The following is a 15,654-nucleotide window of genomic DNA, read 5'->3' as shown; positions in this document are numbered from 1 at the left end:
CACAACATTGACTTTGTAAGGACCATAACAACAAAGTCCATGAACCAAGGAAGTGGGAAATAGGGTAAAATTAAGTTACAATCTGTTACAAATAGGTGGTGAGAGTAATGAAAGGGATTTGTTTTAAAACTGGCATTATTTTAACAGAAATTGAGTTCTGATGTGTGGATTGGATCCTATGAAATGAGACAGTGATTTGACCACATGGCAGAAAAATCCATGCAGAGTCCAAATATTAGGAATGAGTAGAAATAAACTGATTGGAAAGCAAAAGGGAGAAAGTGAACAGTCAAAATAATTTGTAAAGCAAAATAAATGACCACTGAAAACTACTTATTCTCATATAAGAAAATGATCAGAAAATAAAATTTTGATTCAGAGCTATTTATAGAAGAGGATAGGTTAATTGTTAAAACATTAACCGCTCTGAGCTCAAACCATTTAAAGGTGTAGAGTTGCAGGTAGCATAGGGTGGTGAGGAAGGCGTCTGACTTGCCGAATAAAACCGAATTCTTAGGCTGGGTCAATACCTAAGACTTCCACAATCAGGCAGATTGCTTTGGAGTTAGAAACAAAAAACAATGTCCATCACTTGGACAGAGCAGGAAAAACTCAACATACGTCTGGACTTCAGGGAGGGGGGAATGGGAGAAGGCAATGGCTTTTAAGCTCCTACAATTGGAAATGGAGTTACAGGCTCACAAAAAACTTAGAAGCTGCTAGGAAGAACGGCTGTCCACTCAGCGCACGTCCATAATACTGTTCCCGTGTTCTAGCGGAGTTCTAATTCTGCACAAATCTATCGACTTGTTGCATTAAATGGCCTCCTTCAGTGTCATTTCATGATCCGGATCGCCTGCTTTTCTCTGCTGGAAACTTGTTCGGTTTTAAAGGTAATTTATTCTTCAGGTTGCACATAATGTGTTGAAGACATTTTTGTTTCAACATAATCTAAGTGACCTCTTGTATTTTATAAATTTCTTACTGGAAGGAAAACACTAACTGTATTAGTAAGTCTAATTTCTTGTATTAATCTGCTAGTTTGTTTGGTTTCCTGCTCTCTTCATCAGCAGATCCTTTCCCAAAAAAAATCTTTCTTGAGGGAGAGAAGGAGATTGGAATAAAATAATTTGAGCAGACTGTTTGCTGGACTAACAAAGATTTTGGTTCATGATGAATAAGTGCTGACATGAGATTATTTATTTTCTGAACTTTGGTGTGCTTCGTGTAAAGGTTGGCTGAGAACCAAGACAATTTTATTTACTCTATAGTGAAACTTCAGAAATCTGTCTGTGAATGAAATCAGCATTCTCTCATTTCTCATTATTTTCCATGTTTTTATATCTCTCTGAATTTCCTAGCTCTGTGCAGCATTCCTGACTTGGGTCTGTTCAGCTCTATGTTCCTGTACCTTTACTATTGCTGCTGTAAAATTTCTTGCAGGGTGACTTAACTAGTTAGGGCAAGTTGTTCTTAATGTGCAGTGTGTTGACATCATTTGTAGCTGAAAGTTCCTTTACATTCATTCTGATCCAGCAATTGACATATTGGGCCTCCTATGCCCAATCACTTCTAAGGCTGCTGGTGCTGAAATTATTGTTGATCATTAGACAACAGAACTTTAGTCAACAAGGTTATGGGTAATTTGGCCATAAAGGTATAATCCTTATGTTTAGAAATGATTTTTTAAATAGTGATCTCCGTCTTTCCTTATTTTAGATGGTGCAGACCTTAGCAAGTAATGGAGCCAACTCCATTTGGGAACACTCATTACTTGATCCAGCCCAAGTGCAAAGTGGACGGCGTAAACCAAACCCTCAGGATAAAGTACAGTGAGTTCCACTCAGCTTAAACGTACAAGGCTGCTGTATAGGAATTGCTTGTATACTGACCATTGTCTTTTCTGCAAAATTTGTTTTTTTCCACTTATCTCATACAGGTACAGTCTTTTAGTAGTTATAAGGCTTGCTTTGAAAGGTTAATGAGCAGGTTAGTCCATCCAACAACTTACTGCTAAATGATTCCAAGATGTGTGCAATTTACGCACGAGTTTCATCGTGTCAGGCCTCTGACCTCGTTATTATATGCACATCGTGCATGGGAATTTTACATTTGTTGTTTTGGAATTTCAGCTGATAGATGAATAAGATTAATTGCTGGTGATCTTTTCCCATTGCTCTTGAAATAGAATTTAGCAGGGTGTATAGCTATCAATGTGGTAGTGATCAGTCTGACATTGTATTTAACTGTGTGAAATTGCTGTAGAATTATTGAGATTGCAGTTATTGCATCATTATGATGTGTCTTTTTCTAAAAAAAAAATCTGCAGCCCTACCAAGGCAGAATTCATACGAGCCAAATATCAGATGTTGGCATTTGTCCACAAACTGCCTTGTCGTGATGATGATGGTGTTACCACAAAGGACTTGAGTAAGGTGAGATATCTTGGTCAAATTATATTTGTAGATGTAATAGTCCAGTGATGAAAAATTTAATCTGTTTTCTTAATTTTGCTAAATTTGAGTGTTAGGAGAGATTAGCAATTGAATATTGCCAGTTAAGCTAAGACATTATTTAAAATAAACCCCTGTGGGAAAAATGTCCTTTTAGGGAAGGAAACCTGCTGTCCTTACATGGCCTGGTTGATATGTGACTCCAGACCCACAGCGATGTAGTTGATTTTTTTTAAACTGCCTTCGAGGCAATTAGTGATCAGCAATAAATGTTGGTGTTGCCAGTGGTACCCACGTTCTGTGAACCTCCTGAATTTAAAAAAATACTCCATATGTTTCTTTAAGTCTTTTTTGGCACAAATCTTTTTTGGCACAAGGGTTTGAGAGTTAAAAATGAATAACTTGACAATTATTTTTGTGCAGGTAGTAATCACCACAAAGAATAAAATCTCATTTAAACACTAACCAACTTTTTTTTATTTAAGTACTTGCTGGTTTTATCTAAAACACAAGTTGATTAATTAAGATTGAATGGCTTCCTGCATTCATTGAGAATTTATATAACAGGATATCATGATTTAATTGCAGTCTTTGTGTGAGTGGGCTTAAAATTTAAAATTCAAACTTTCTACAACATGTCCCCCAAATGGACACACAATTACTTTTTTGTATCCTGTACTCAGTAATTACCATTTAATTAACAATCAATTCTGGCACATTTGCTTTATTTCCTTTTACACTGTCATTTTACAAACTTCACTCTCTTTGTAGGGGCCTTTTTAACTCAATTTTAAAATTGGTTGCGCAGTTACACTACACTTATTTTACATCACTGTTTTGCCTCAGATGCCACAAATGGATTAATGTCATTTGCCATCTGATGATTTTACATTGTTTCAGCTTTTCAGAGTCAATTGAAATGAGTAAGTTTTTTTATTAGCATTTTGACACCTTACCATTTTAAAGCAAATATAAAGTAAGCTGCATTTATCCACAATGAAGGAGGGTTCAAAAAAGTTAGCTTCTGAATGTTGTTCTGTATCCCATCTGTGTTCTTATCTATGATCAAATAACCTGCCTTTGACCTTGTATATGAAGAATGATCCCTTGAGTAAGATTTTGGATGATTGCTAACACCATAGAACTATACTTCTAGGACATGGTGACTAACTAGGTATTAAAAGGGCTAAACAGGATCTTTTGTTTCAAGTTAAGAGCATAGAGCAGTACAGCACAGTACAGGCCCTTTGACCCATGATGTTGTGCCGACCTGTTATCCTACTAAGATCAAACTACCCTGCATACCCTACATCGTATTATCATCCATGTGCCTATCCAAGAGTCGCTTAAAAGTCTCTAGTGTATCTGACTCCACTACCACTGCTGGCAGCACATTCCATGCATCCACCACGCTCTGTGTAAAGAACCTACCTCTGACATCTCCCCTATACATTCCTCCAATGACCTTAAAAGTATGCCCCCTCGTAATTGTCATTTCCGCCCTGGGAAAAAGTCTCTGACTATCCACTCTATCTATGCCTGTCATCATCTTGTACATCTCTATCAAGTCACCTCTCATCCTTCTTAGCTCCAGTGAAAAAAGCCCTAGCTCCCTCAACCTTTCCTCATAAGACCTGCCTCCAGTCCAGGCAGAATCCTGGTAAATCTCCTCTGCACCCTCTCTAAAGGTTTTACGTCCTTCCTTTTAATGAGGCGACCAGAACTGAACACAATATTCCAAGTGTGGTCTAACCATGGTTTTATAGAGGTGCAGCATAACCTCATGACTTTTAAACTCAATTCCCTTGCCAATGAAAGCCATCACACCATACACCTTCTTTACAACCCTATCAACTTGGGTAGCAACTTTGAGGGATCTATGGACATGGACCCCAAGATCCCTCTGTTCCTCCACACTGCCAAGAATCCTGCCATTAACCCTGTATTCTGCATTCAAATTCGACCTTCCAAAATGAATCACTTCACACTTTCTGGGTTGAATTCCATCTGCCACTTCTTTGCCCAGCTCTGCATCCTGTCAATGTCCCGTTGCAACCTACAACAGACCTCCATGCTGTTCAAAACTCCACCAACCTTCGTGTCATCGGCAAACTTACTAACTCACCCTTCCACTTCCTCATCCATGTCATTTATAAAGATCACAAAGAGCAGAGGTCCCAGAACAGATCCCTGCGGAACACCACTGGTCACCGAGCTCCAGGCTGAATACTTTCCATCTACTACCACCCCGTCTTCTATTGGACAGCCAGTTTTGTATCCAGACAGCAAAATTTCCCTGAATCCCATGCCTCCTTACTTTCTGAATGAGCCTACCATGGGGAACCTTAGCAAATGCCTTGCTAAAATCCATACACACCACATTCACTGCTCTGCCTTTATCAATGTGTTTTGTCACATCCTCAAAGAATTCAATAAGGCTTGTGAGGCATGACCTGCCCCCCTCAAAGCCGTGCTAACTATTTCTAATCAAACTGTGCTTTTCCAAATAATCATAAATACTATCTGTCAGAATCCTCTCAAATAATTTTCTCACCACAGAAGTAAGACTGACCGGTCTGTAATTTCCAGGATTATCCCTATTCCCTTTCTTGAACAAGGGAATGACAGTTGCCACCCTCCAAACATTTGGTACTACTCCATTGGACAGTGATGACGCAAAGATCATCGCCAAAGGAGCAGCAATCTCTTCCCTCGCTTCCCGTAGTAACCTTGGGTATATCCCGTCTGGCCCAGGGGACTTGTCTATCCTCATGTTTTTCAAAATTTCTAGCACATCCTCCTTCCTAACATCAACCTGTTCGAGCATATCTGCCTGTATCATGCTGTCCTCACAAACGTCAAGGTTCCTCTCGTTGGTGAATACTGAAGCAAAGTATTCATTAAAGACCTCCCCTACCTCTTCTGACTCTGTGCACAAGTTCCCTCCACTATCCCTGATTGGCCCTAACCTCACTCTGGCCATCCTCTTGTTCCTCACATAAGCATACAAAGCCTTGGGGTTTTCCTTGATCCTACCCACCCAGGTTTTTTCATATCCCCTTCTAGCTCTCCTAAGTCCATTCTTCAGTTCCTTCCTGGCTACCTTGTAGACCTCTAGAGCCCTGTCCAATCCTTGCTTCCTCAACCTTAAGTAAGCTTCCTTCTTCCTCTTGACTAGGTGTTCCACATGTCTTGTCGTCCAAGGTTCCTTCACCTTACCAACCTTTCCTTGCCTCAATGGGACAAACCTATCCAGTACCTGTAGCAACTGCTCCCTAAACAACCTCCACATTTCTGTCGTGCATTTCCATGAGAACGTCTGATCCCAACTGGTGCTTCTTAGTTCTTGCCTAATAGCATTGTAATTCCCCCTCTCCCAATTAAATACTTTCCCATACCGTTTGCTCCTATCCCTCTCCATGACTATTGTAAAGGTCAGGGAGTTGTGATCACTGTCACCGAAATGCTTTCCCACCGAGAGATCTGACACCTGGCCTGGTTCGTTGCCAAGCACCAAATCCAATATGGCCCCTCCCCTCTAGTCTAGTTATAGTATCTACTCACAGAATCTTTTTGTCCAGTGGCATAGAGATAAAGCATGTCATTATGATGCACATGCTGTTTCTGTGCAATTATTGGCAAAAATCCTTAGAACTCTCAGAAACCCAATGAAAAATTGATGGTCTTCTGATGTCCATCTTTACGACCTTATTTACAGTGCTTCAATTTCACATTCTTTGGAGAAAACTTCTCACAGCATCTGAAATGCCAGTGGAAAGATTGCAAGCTATATCTTGCCCTGGAGCATTTTAAGAAAAATGCATTGTCAATGTGCACAAGCTAATGTGAATAAATCTTGTCAAATGCTATGATCCCATTAAAATGTCTTCGTTCTGTAATGACACTACCCCTTAACCAATTCGTGAGGCACAAGAAAATAGCTTCATTTACTAAAAGTTTTTACTAGTCTTCAAATAGTTACTTATTTAGTGCTGTAACAAGTGTATGTACATAGATTTAATCTAATGTAGAGATAAGATGCGCAAGATGTATTGATTTCATTTATATTTCACTGGTGAGAATAATCTCTCAACTCAGAAAATATGCTGATCCTCATGAGCAAAATCTATCGTTTTCTATTGCAAATTGGATATAGAACAGCACCTGAATTTTAAACTTTGGTTATCATTCTGTTGTGAATAGTAAGATATTAGCAAAATGTGTGCATGTAGGTGCATATATGCATGTAGAAAATATGTATACATATTCCATCTTGGTTTGCTTCATGATAATAAGGAAATAATTCTCTAAAAGGTGAATAAGTCGTGCTCCCAGATATAGTACACAAGCAAGCTAGAACTTCCTAAATAAAATTATAACTTCACATTTGAAAGTGAAAATAATTGTCTAAATACAATATAAAGATATTTTGGTATTATTTATACTACCTGACTAAAATACAAATGTAAATGGTTTTGTCAGAGAATTCTGAAAATATTGTTTGTTAAATCTTTGCAAAGAAAACATTTAGTCTCCTGAGTACTTCCCAGAACTAAGTTTAGGATCTGTCCAGTGCAAAAATCAGTGGTGGAAATCTACATTTAACATTCTTCAGTAATGCTCTATCATTCACTTTTTTAAAAGAGTGTTGACACTTCTCAATTTTTAATATAATTGAGTAGACTTTGTACTTGATCTGTTTAACTATCTATGTTGAGGAGCAGAATATTATTTCTTATGGTACACAACTCTGTCTGGATACATCCCAGTTCAGGCAGATTATGCACGGTGCTATTCTATGCCACATGACCTTGATTGTTTTATTGAAAAATAAATATCCCTCTTCTGTGTCACAATTGACATTTTCCCTACCTCAAAAGCACTGTCCACTGTAGCATTTTAATATTTTTATAGAGGCCTTGTGATCTCTGCTCCGATGGCAAGTTAATTGTCAACAAATAACCAAATTGTATCCAGCCTGAAAATATGCATATGTACACGTAAGAAATGTGTAAACATATTCCATCCTGGTGTAATTCATGACAATAAAGAAATAATTCTCTTAAAATGTGGATAAACTGTGCTCCCAGACATGGAACGCAAGAACTGTGGTACTTTCTAAATAAAATAATAGAAACCTGTGCTGCTGGAAATTTGGAGTTGAAACTCCTCACATTAATGTCATATAGTATAGTTGACTGATAAATATTTCAGTTTGGGATAGAATTGAATAGAATTCTGAAACGATGGTAAAACTGGAAGGGTCATGGAAAACTAGACCAGTTCATCATTGCTCAACCATATTATTCTTATTTTAAGAAAAGTCCTCTATGTCCATTCCAGCAATTAGGATTGGAGATATGGATGAAATTACAAGTGAGTCTTGACAAAATGTTAAGAAATAGATCATGCATGCAATTTGACTTCTATAATGTATAAAAATGTTTTCATTAAATTGTATTCATAATTTTAATTAATGTTTGTACTTTTTTTTTCTTGTAACAGCAACTGCACTCCAGTGTGCGTACAGGGAATCTGGAGACATGTCTTCGGCTGCTGTCCCTGGGAGCACAGGCCAACTTCTTTCACCCGGTAAAGTTCATTATGGTTTTCCATAATTCATAGCATTTCATAATCTATCCTAATTAAGTAGACCAGTTAAAACCAGAAAGAAAACCACTTTGATGACCTTTCACTTTTGGATGATGACTAAATCTGCTTTTGTATTTTGTTTCTACTATTTTCTGTTATCATCTCCTCCAGTGTCTGGATCTTAGGGGAGAAAGAGCAGTAAAATTGACACAATTCTTCTATTTAAGCAAGTTAAATTCTTACTTGCCAAATTGTAAGTTAATTTTAGCAGATATCTTAAGATTTTCAACTAGTTCATGCAGATTGGCACGCTGTTATTCTGTGCTGGTTGATCTTGACTGTTCAATTGAAAAATAAATGATCAGTACAAAATCTTTAAATCCCATTGTATTTCAGTTTAACAATGTTAACTTGTACAAAAACTATATGATCAGACAGCAGAAAACACTGTTTTGTTCATGATATCAATCTGAGCAAAAACTTACAAACTCACTGGTGCCATTTTATAGTAAATGAAAAATTGATACATGCTCAGGGCTACCGCATATAACTTGAGTCTTAATTCTTGAATCATAAATCAGTTGAGGCTCAATTTAAGATATTGACCAAATCTGTGTTAAGGTATTGCACTCTCCCAGCTGTCTTTTTGTTCTCTGTCATGGGATTTGATGTACAATTACTGCATTTTCCAATTAATAGATTGGCAGTATGACATCAGTTTTGCAAGTGAGAATAGAATGATTCACGTAACGTTATGTCCGACAAAGTGTTTTGAAACAAACTAAACTAAGAACACAGACAAAATGGACTATTCCATTTAATATATTCAAATTCGAACATATTTTGTCTGCTTTTCTTTGTGCATACTAGGATGTAATTCACCTAATTGAATGACCTTTATAAGTGAAATGTCATAGAAGCATTTGTTGTAAAAACTGGATTATTCATTGTTCAGTTTAGAAAACACTCTCATTCCTTCCAATCTTTTTTTTCAAAAAATGCATGCATTCAGTTCCAAAGTTTATTGTGATCATTTTTTTTTTAAAGACAATGAAGATTAGTGGGTAGTTCAACCATCAGATGGCATCACAGCTAAATCTAGTATTATCCTTTGTGGATGTCCATAAATCAAACTCTAAATCAGGATTCCAGATTGAAATAAAACATAGCCAAAGCCAATCAGAAAATGATGCAGCACAGAAGGAAGTTGTTTGTCTTATTATCCCTGTGTCTGTTCTTTGAAAGATTCATCAGAAGCCCCTTTCCCGTAGCACTGCTTCCACTATCTTTCAGCTTTGCAATCCCCTGCTCCTTCACTTAACTTTTCTCAAAGAGACATGGTTGCAGTTATTCTATAACTACTCTGGTTAAGATTAGTTAACACAACACTGTCGAGATTGATTCTGCTACTTTCTTGGTTTATTATTACTTGGTGCCTCATCATGTAGTGCATTTACTGTTGAACCCATTAACACTTTAACTTTAGTTTGTGCAGATATATTTTTGAAGAAATTTTGTATGAATTGAGGTAACTGTTGGTGACAGAAAACATCTCCTACTCAGTCCCAACAATGTTTTGATTTAGATCTCAGTAAAGAATCCCTTTGCTCGGATGTGAACATTTCCACCTTTGCAGCAGCTATCCCAGTAATCTCTGGATGTCATTGATGATTTAGTACTTATTTATGCACACTATTATTAATTTTATCTTGGAGTTTTGGGAACTATATTGAGAATGTTTAAACTCCATGATACTCGGAACTTGTGTAAAAAATGTACCACTTGTTGTAGTAAATGCTTCATTGGAGGATGCAGTAAAAACTGTTTGAACTGCCATGCCCATCAATGTTTTATCCTTGTGTGCTCGTGAAATGCTGCATTATAAATGGAGTCTGTAAGTACGCTTGTGTACTTATAACTTGCTGGTTTTATTGAAAATATTTGTGTTTTCTATTCATCAGGAAAAAGGTACCACCCCCTTGCACGTGGCAGCTAAAGCAGGACAAATACACCAGGCTGAACTTTTAGTTGTCTATGGTGCAGATCCTGGAGCACCTGACGTTAATGGCAGAACTCCCATTGATTATGCCAGGTCAGTGGTAGGGTGCGGGTAGGAGACCCTCAGTCACTTTGTACATTTTTGTTTCATTTTTATTCCCGCTACAAATCATTGTGTTCTTTACAGGGGTTAGAGTCATAGCCACCTAAACAACTTAAAATGTGTGGGAGGCAATAGATTGCTTGGTGTAGAGTTGAGACTCCACACACTGATGTTTAGAAAACTGAGAGGTAATCTCATTGTAATATACATGATTGTTAAGGAGTTTGACAGGATAAATGCTGAAAGGATGTTTCCCCTCATGGGAAAGTCTAGGACCAGACAACATAGTCTCAGAATTAAAGAGTGCCAATTTAAGACTGAGATGAGGAGGGATTTCTTCTCGGAGGGTTAACAGTTTTTGGAACTCCATGCCACAGAGAGCCATGGGGGCACACTCCTTATGTATGTTCAAGGCTGGGATAGATTTTTGATCAGTAGAGGAATCCAGGGTTACAGGGAGAACACAGGAAAGTGGACGTGAGGAATGTCAGATCAGCCACGATCATTTTGAGTGGCATAGCAGGCTCAAGGGGTCAAAAGGCCTACTCCTATTCCTATTTCGTAAGGTCCTGTACCTGGATTATTTGATATAAACACGTATTTCTGCTGTGGACATGTGCTGTTGTGTGTATTTTGATATGTATGTCGTGTTCAATGCTTTTGCTTTAGAATTAGCTAAGTAAGGTGAAAGGATGATGATAGAAGTCTGCATAAATCTATCATGAAATGTTGATAGTTTTAATCTCCGAAGATGTTGCCCTTGGTACATGCTCAGGAAATTGGATGCTGACTTGATGTGATAAAAGTTGTGCATTTCAGCAACACAAGCTCATCTGAAGAAGTAGTTCTATGCGACTTGAAAATTTTGCTGGTTATCAAAGAGAATGCAATGCCATCCTATTAGTCATTCACAATAAATAAAGCCATTTTCAAGTATTTTCAAAGAAAGTCAATGTTCAATGCAAAAGACCTTCAAATACATGAAAAAGATGTAGCAACAAGGAGGAATCCATTTAGTATCGACATTTTAAGTTTTTCAGAGTGTAGGTTTAATGTTTTGTCCAAAGGGATCTTGTGTAAATCATTTTAAAGGTGTTGACATACGTAGAATTATTTAGCATAGAAACAAGCCATTCAGCCCAATAGGCCTAAGTGGTCATCAGGCTTCATACAAGCAGCTTCCCACACAGATTTCGTTAAACTTAATCAGCATAACCTATTCCTCTATGTTGGATGCTTATCTGTCTTCCTCTTGAATGCCTATTTTATGATTATATATCTCAGGTTTTTATAAGTTGACTTTGTGATAATACAAAACTGTAAATGAAAATAATGTTAAGGTTATTGAGAGCCACTTAAAGCGTTGGAGGTGAGGGAGGAAATAAATGTTTCAATAAAGCCATTTTTCACAATTATAATTCACAATCCTTCTTTTGGTGCACCAAAGTCCTAAATTGGAGAGAAAAAAAAAGTAAATTTTCCTTGGAGATGTTATTGTAAAAACATCTTCCCCTTTATGACTACTGCAAACATGACCATTAGGGCGGCACGGTGGCACAGCCTCGGGCGACTGTCTGTGTGGAGTTTGCATGTTCTCCCCGTGTCTGCGTGGGTTTCCTCCGGGTGCTCCGGTTTCCTCCCACAGTCGAAAGGTGTGCAGGTTAGGTGGATTGGCTAAATTGCCCATAGTGTTCAGGGATGTGTAGATTAGGTGGGTTATATGGGTCTGGGTGGGATGCTCTGAGGTTCAGTGTGGACTTGTTGGGCCGAAGGGATTCCACACTGTCGGGATTCTATGATTCTATGACCACATGTTTACTTCAGAATGCTCGAGAACTCCAGGCTGACACAGGAGTTCCAAACTCAGATTGTGGCTCCATTGATGAATGGTATAAAATTCTACCCTGAGGGTACACTGTCTCCCAACAAGCAAATCCTTCTTAAGATTTTCCTGCTGAGACGGCTCCTCACTCCCACAACAAATGCTTTGTGTCATCCATTGACTTGGAAATGTTACATTTGGTACCCCAAGAATCATAGCCTGCTAATGCAAGAATGACCAGTTTATTTCCACTCCGATTTCTGTCTGTTAGCCAGTCTTTAATTGTTGAGAGTACATTATCTCTGACTCCATGTGCTGTAATTTAGCTTACCAACCTCCTTTGTCTCCTGAAAATCCAAGCGTATTACATCTGCTGATTTGGCTTTATCAATTCTGATAGTAACGTCTTAAAAAATTCCCTGCAAGTTTGTCAAAACCAGATTCCCTGTTCATAAATCCATGCTGACTATGCCCACTCTGCCACCCTTACCTGACTCTGGCCCACATGTGATTCCAGATCCACAGCAATAACTGTTGACTCTTAACTATCCTCTTAAACGATCCGGAAAGCCACTCTGATCAAAGGTTACTAAGGGATGGACAACAAATGCTATCCTTGTTAGCGATACCCACATCCCAAGAAAAAAAAGGAAAAAAGTCTTAGATTCCAAGAATTCCTGGTTTTGTGCATTTTTGTATAAATGATAGTTTGATTCATGCTTTGTGACCATTCTGTTTGTAACCTAAATAGCCTTTTTTGTTTTAATGTGTAAAGTCAAAACAAAAAACACGTGTGAATCAAAGGGACTGAATCTCAAGTCAGCTGACCACACATAGTGCTAAATTCTTGTTCTCACTTCCCTGTGATCTTTATTCCTCAACCTCGTTAGGCAAGCAAATCACCATGATCTCGCTGACAGGCTGGTGGAGTGTCAGTATGAACTTACAGATAGATTGGCATATTACCTTTGTGGACGGAGGCCAGGTAAGTGATTTCTGCAAACACCTGAACTATATTCCTCTGTATGCTATGAATATGGCCAGTTGATAAGAGCAAGTGTAATACTAAAGGTTCCACTGTTGTAATTCAGTGAGATGGCCCAATTTCCCCTTATCCTGAACCTAAAATTTACTAACAAATACAATTTTAATGTTATTCATTTGACTGAAGCTTTTTTTCTAAAGACATGCATTTCTCATGGTAACATTAGGGAAGTAATTGATTGTGAATACTGCAAATCTCAACTTGGTAACCTACGTGTAAAGTTGTGATCCTGCAACTTATCCTGTAAAACTTCTTTACTCTTTGGGATGTGTGTGTCATTCTCAAGACCAGTACTTGTTGCTCATTCCTCATAGCCTATGAGAAGGTGTGGTGAGCTGCTTTCTTGAATTGCTGCAGTCCATCTGGTGTGTATAAGGATATATATACACTAACAGTGCTTTTGGGGGAGAGTTTCAGGATTTTGGCCAGTGGAAGTGAAGTAGTAATAGTTCTAAGTTAGGGTGTTGTGTGACTTTGAAGGAATACATCCTTGGCCTTCTAAGTAGTAGCTGTCGAGTTTGGAAAATGATGTTGATAGAGGTTTGGCAAGTTGCTGCGGTGTATCTTGCCCACGGTAGATACTGCTGCAATTATGCGCCAATGGTAGATGCCTGAGCCGCATTGCAATGCTGCAACATATTCAAGAACTTCATGGCTCATAAGCATTAAGAACATCCCGGATCCTTAGATGTATTTATATTTATATTCCACTCGTTATAACATTGTGTCTCTGCCTTCTATTATTGACATTGAGCTGTGAGACGTGTGAATATGGATAAGTCCACCTTATGCAAGAGTCTTGTTTCTCCCACAATTGCTTGTTCTGTTGAGTGCAGCATTTCGAGGACAGAGTCTACTGGTGCCTTTTTCATGAACAGTAAATGTAGCATTGCTTGTATTGCCCACACCTGTTAGAATTTTTGAAAAAATCAAACTTGGATAATTTTACTTTGCCTTCCTTGCAGTAAATGTGGCTAACCTATCTATACGTGATGAAACTTGCTTAATTGCATCTACTCGGGACATTTCTCATGTGATAAAACAAGATTTTTTTAATGCAACATGAAGCAATAATAGCTCAAAAATTAATGCTGGTCTGGTACATAGCAACCTTTATTTTCCTAATTTTTTATAGTGCTGTGCAACAGGTGTGAATGCAATACCTTCAGGTAAATACTGCCCTTTTTAAAAAAAAAAATTAACAAATAACATACCAGAACTGGGTATTTTTAAACTCCGAGTTAATATCTAATAGTATATGTTTACGGTGCAGACAACTTTCAAAGCACTGGGAAGTACTGATTGCTTTCCACTGAATATGAAGCCTGGAATATTGCTCTAAGGATTGCTCACTTGAGCAGAGAGCTACAGTGTCTCTCCTTTGACATAGGCCACACCCCTTTGTGGTTTATTAGCATCACACTGATGTTTTCATTCTCCTTTTTCCACAGATCACAAAAATGGGCATTATGTCATTCCCCAGATGGCTGACAGGTGAGACTCCACCTTGCTTCACATCAAAGCTGAGGGATTAATTGGTTAATCGACCAGTATATTTATGTTCAGTTTAACTGATGCAGACTTGCTCATCCTTAACATGCTAAGAAAGTCTTTGTTTGGTGGTTATTTTCCCATTTCTTTACTTTGTACCTACAGTGATGTTCCTGCTTCAGAGCTTGACAATATAAAACCCAGTTCCAATTTTTAATTTCAACTTTATTTTCAGCCTAGCCTTAAAAGTGGAATTTTCAAATTGAATTTGTGACATGTGCAGTAATCTTACAGATTTACAAGATATTCAAAACTTCCTTTGCCTGATAGTTTTACTAAGAATTTGCAAGCTCACATAGTTGCTGTTAAATGCAGTGATCACTTTCTGATAAGCACTGAGAAGTTTAAGAATTAGCCATCTTGATTTTGGCATGATGCTTGGAACTTTGTTCAGTAATCAGGTCATACCTGTTATATTGTGAAGTTTGTGGCGGTATTGATTTTTTTTTTGTCTTTTTGCATTTTACAAAGATATTCCAAATCTAGCCAAAACGTATTTCTTACCATGCTAATGCTTAAAGATGTCCAATTTTACTTGGAATTAAATTTTAATGCTGTTTCATAAAGTGAACACATCGATAGATTTAACCCCACATCGATAGATTTGGCTGTTTTTAAGATTCATTTGATTGGTGTTCTCTATTCCATGTCTTATCTCATTGACTCGTGTGTAGTAAATTGTAACAATAACAGGTTTCAAAATTGTCTAATCGTGTTGGATTTTTTGTACAATTACAAGCTCAAGCTAATTTGTAATATACTTCTGAAGTTTGATTTTTAAAAGATGAATAAAAGGCCCTGCTTCAAACTGGCATTATGTGCAGTTACCTAGTTGAGTTAATTTTTTAATAGTATTTAAGACTTTAAAGAGTTGTGCATCATCGGTGACAGCCAAACTGTGTAGACATCTTCTCCAGATGAAACTTCACATCTCCATTTAACATTGATTCTGGATTCTTAGTATAAATAAATAATAAATGTATCCGTTTCATAATATGAAATGGTTCTCCATTCATTGTCATTCTGACTTCATATTCTCCTCATTGTGTGCTACACTGACTTTAGTTCTTGAAGTTCTGCAGCTCATTTA

At 37.7% G+C, this 15,654-nt stretch overlaps 1 protein-coding gene across 3 annotated transcripts in view; it reads left to right on the top strand.

Moving 5' to 3' along the window:
* Positions 1-15,654, top strand: part of git1 (G protein-coupled receptor kinase interacting ArfGAP 1) — a 189,696-nt gene that overhangs the window by 79,411 nt on the left and 94,631 nt on the right. For all 3 annotated transcript variants that reach the window (XM_048612583.1, XM_048612584.1, XM_048612585.1), the window contains exons 3-8: positions 1,720-1,832; positions 2,330-2,435; positions 7,959-8,045; positions 10,007-10,137; positions 12,859-12,953; positions 14,465-14,507. In XM_048612583.1, the coding sequence (XP_048468540.1) occupies positions 1,720-1,832; positions 2,330-2,435; positions 7,959-8,045; positions 10,007-10,137; positions 12,859-12,953; positions 14,465-14,507 (575 nt within the window). The remainder of the gene's footprint in view (positions 1-1,719; positions 1,833-2,329; positions 2,436-7,958; positions 8,046-10,006; positions 10,138-12,858; positions 12,954-14,464; positions 14,508-15,654) is intronic.

The sequence above is a fragment of the Rhincodon typus genome, chromosome 26, assembly GCF_021869965.1.
Source record: "Rhincodon typus isolate 14 chromosome 26, sRhiTyp1.1, whole genome shotgun sequence".
In the NCBI taxonomy this organism is placed as follows: domain Eukaryota; kingdom Metazoa; phylum Chordata; class Chondrichthyes; order Orectolobiformes; family Rhincodontidae; genus Rhincodon; species Rhincodon typus.
The sequence above is the reverse complement of the archived record's forward strand: the minus strand, read 5'-3'. Positions and strand labels throughout refer to the sequence as shown.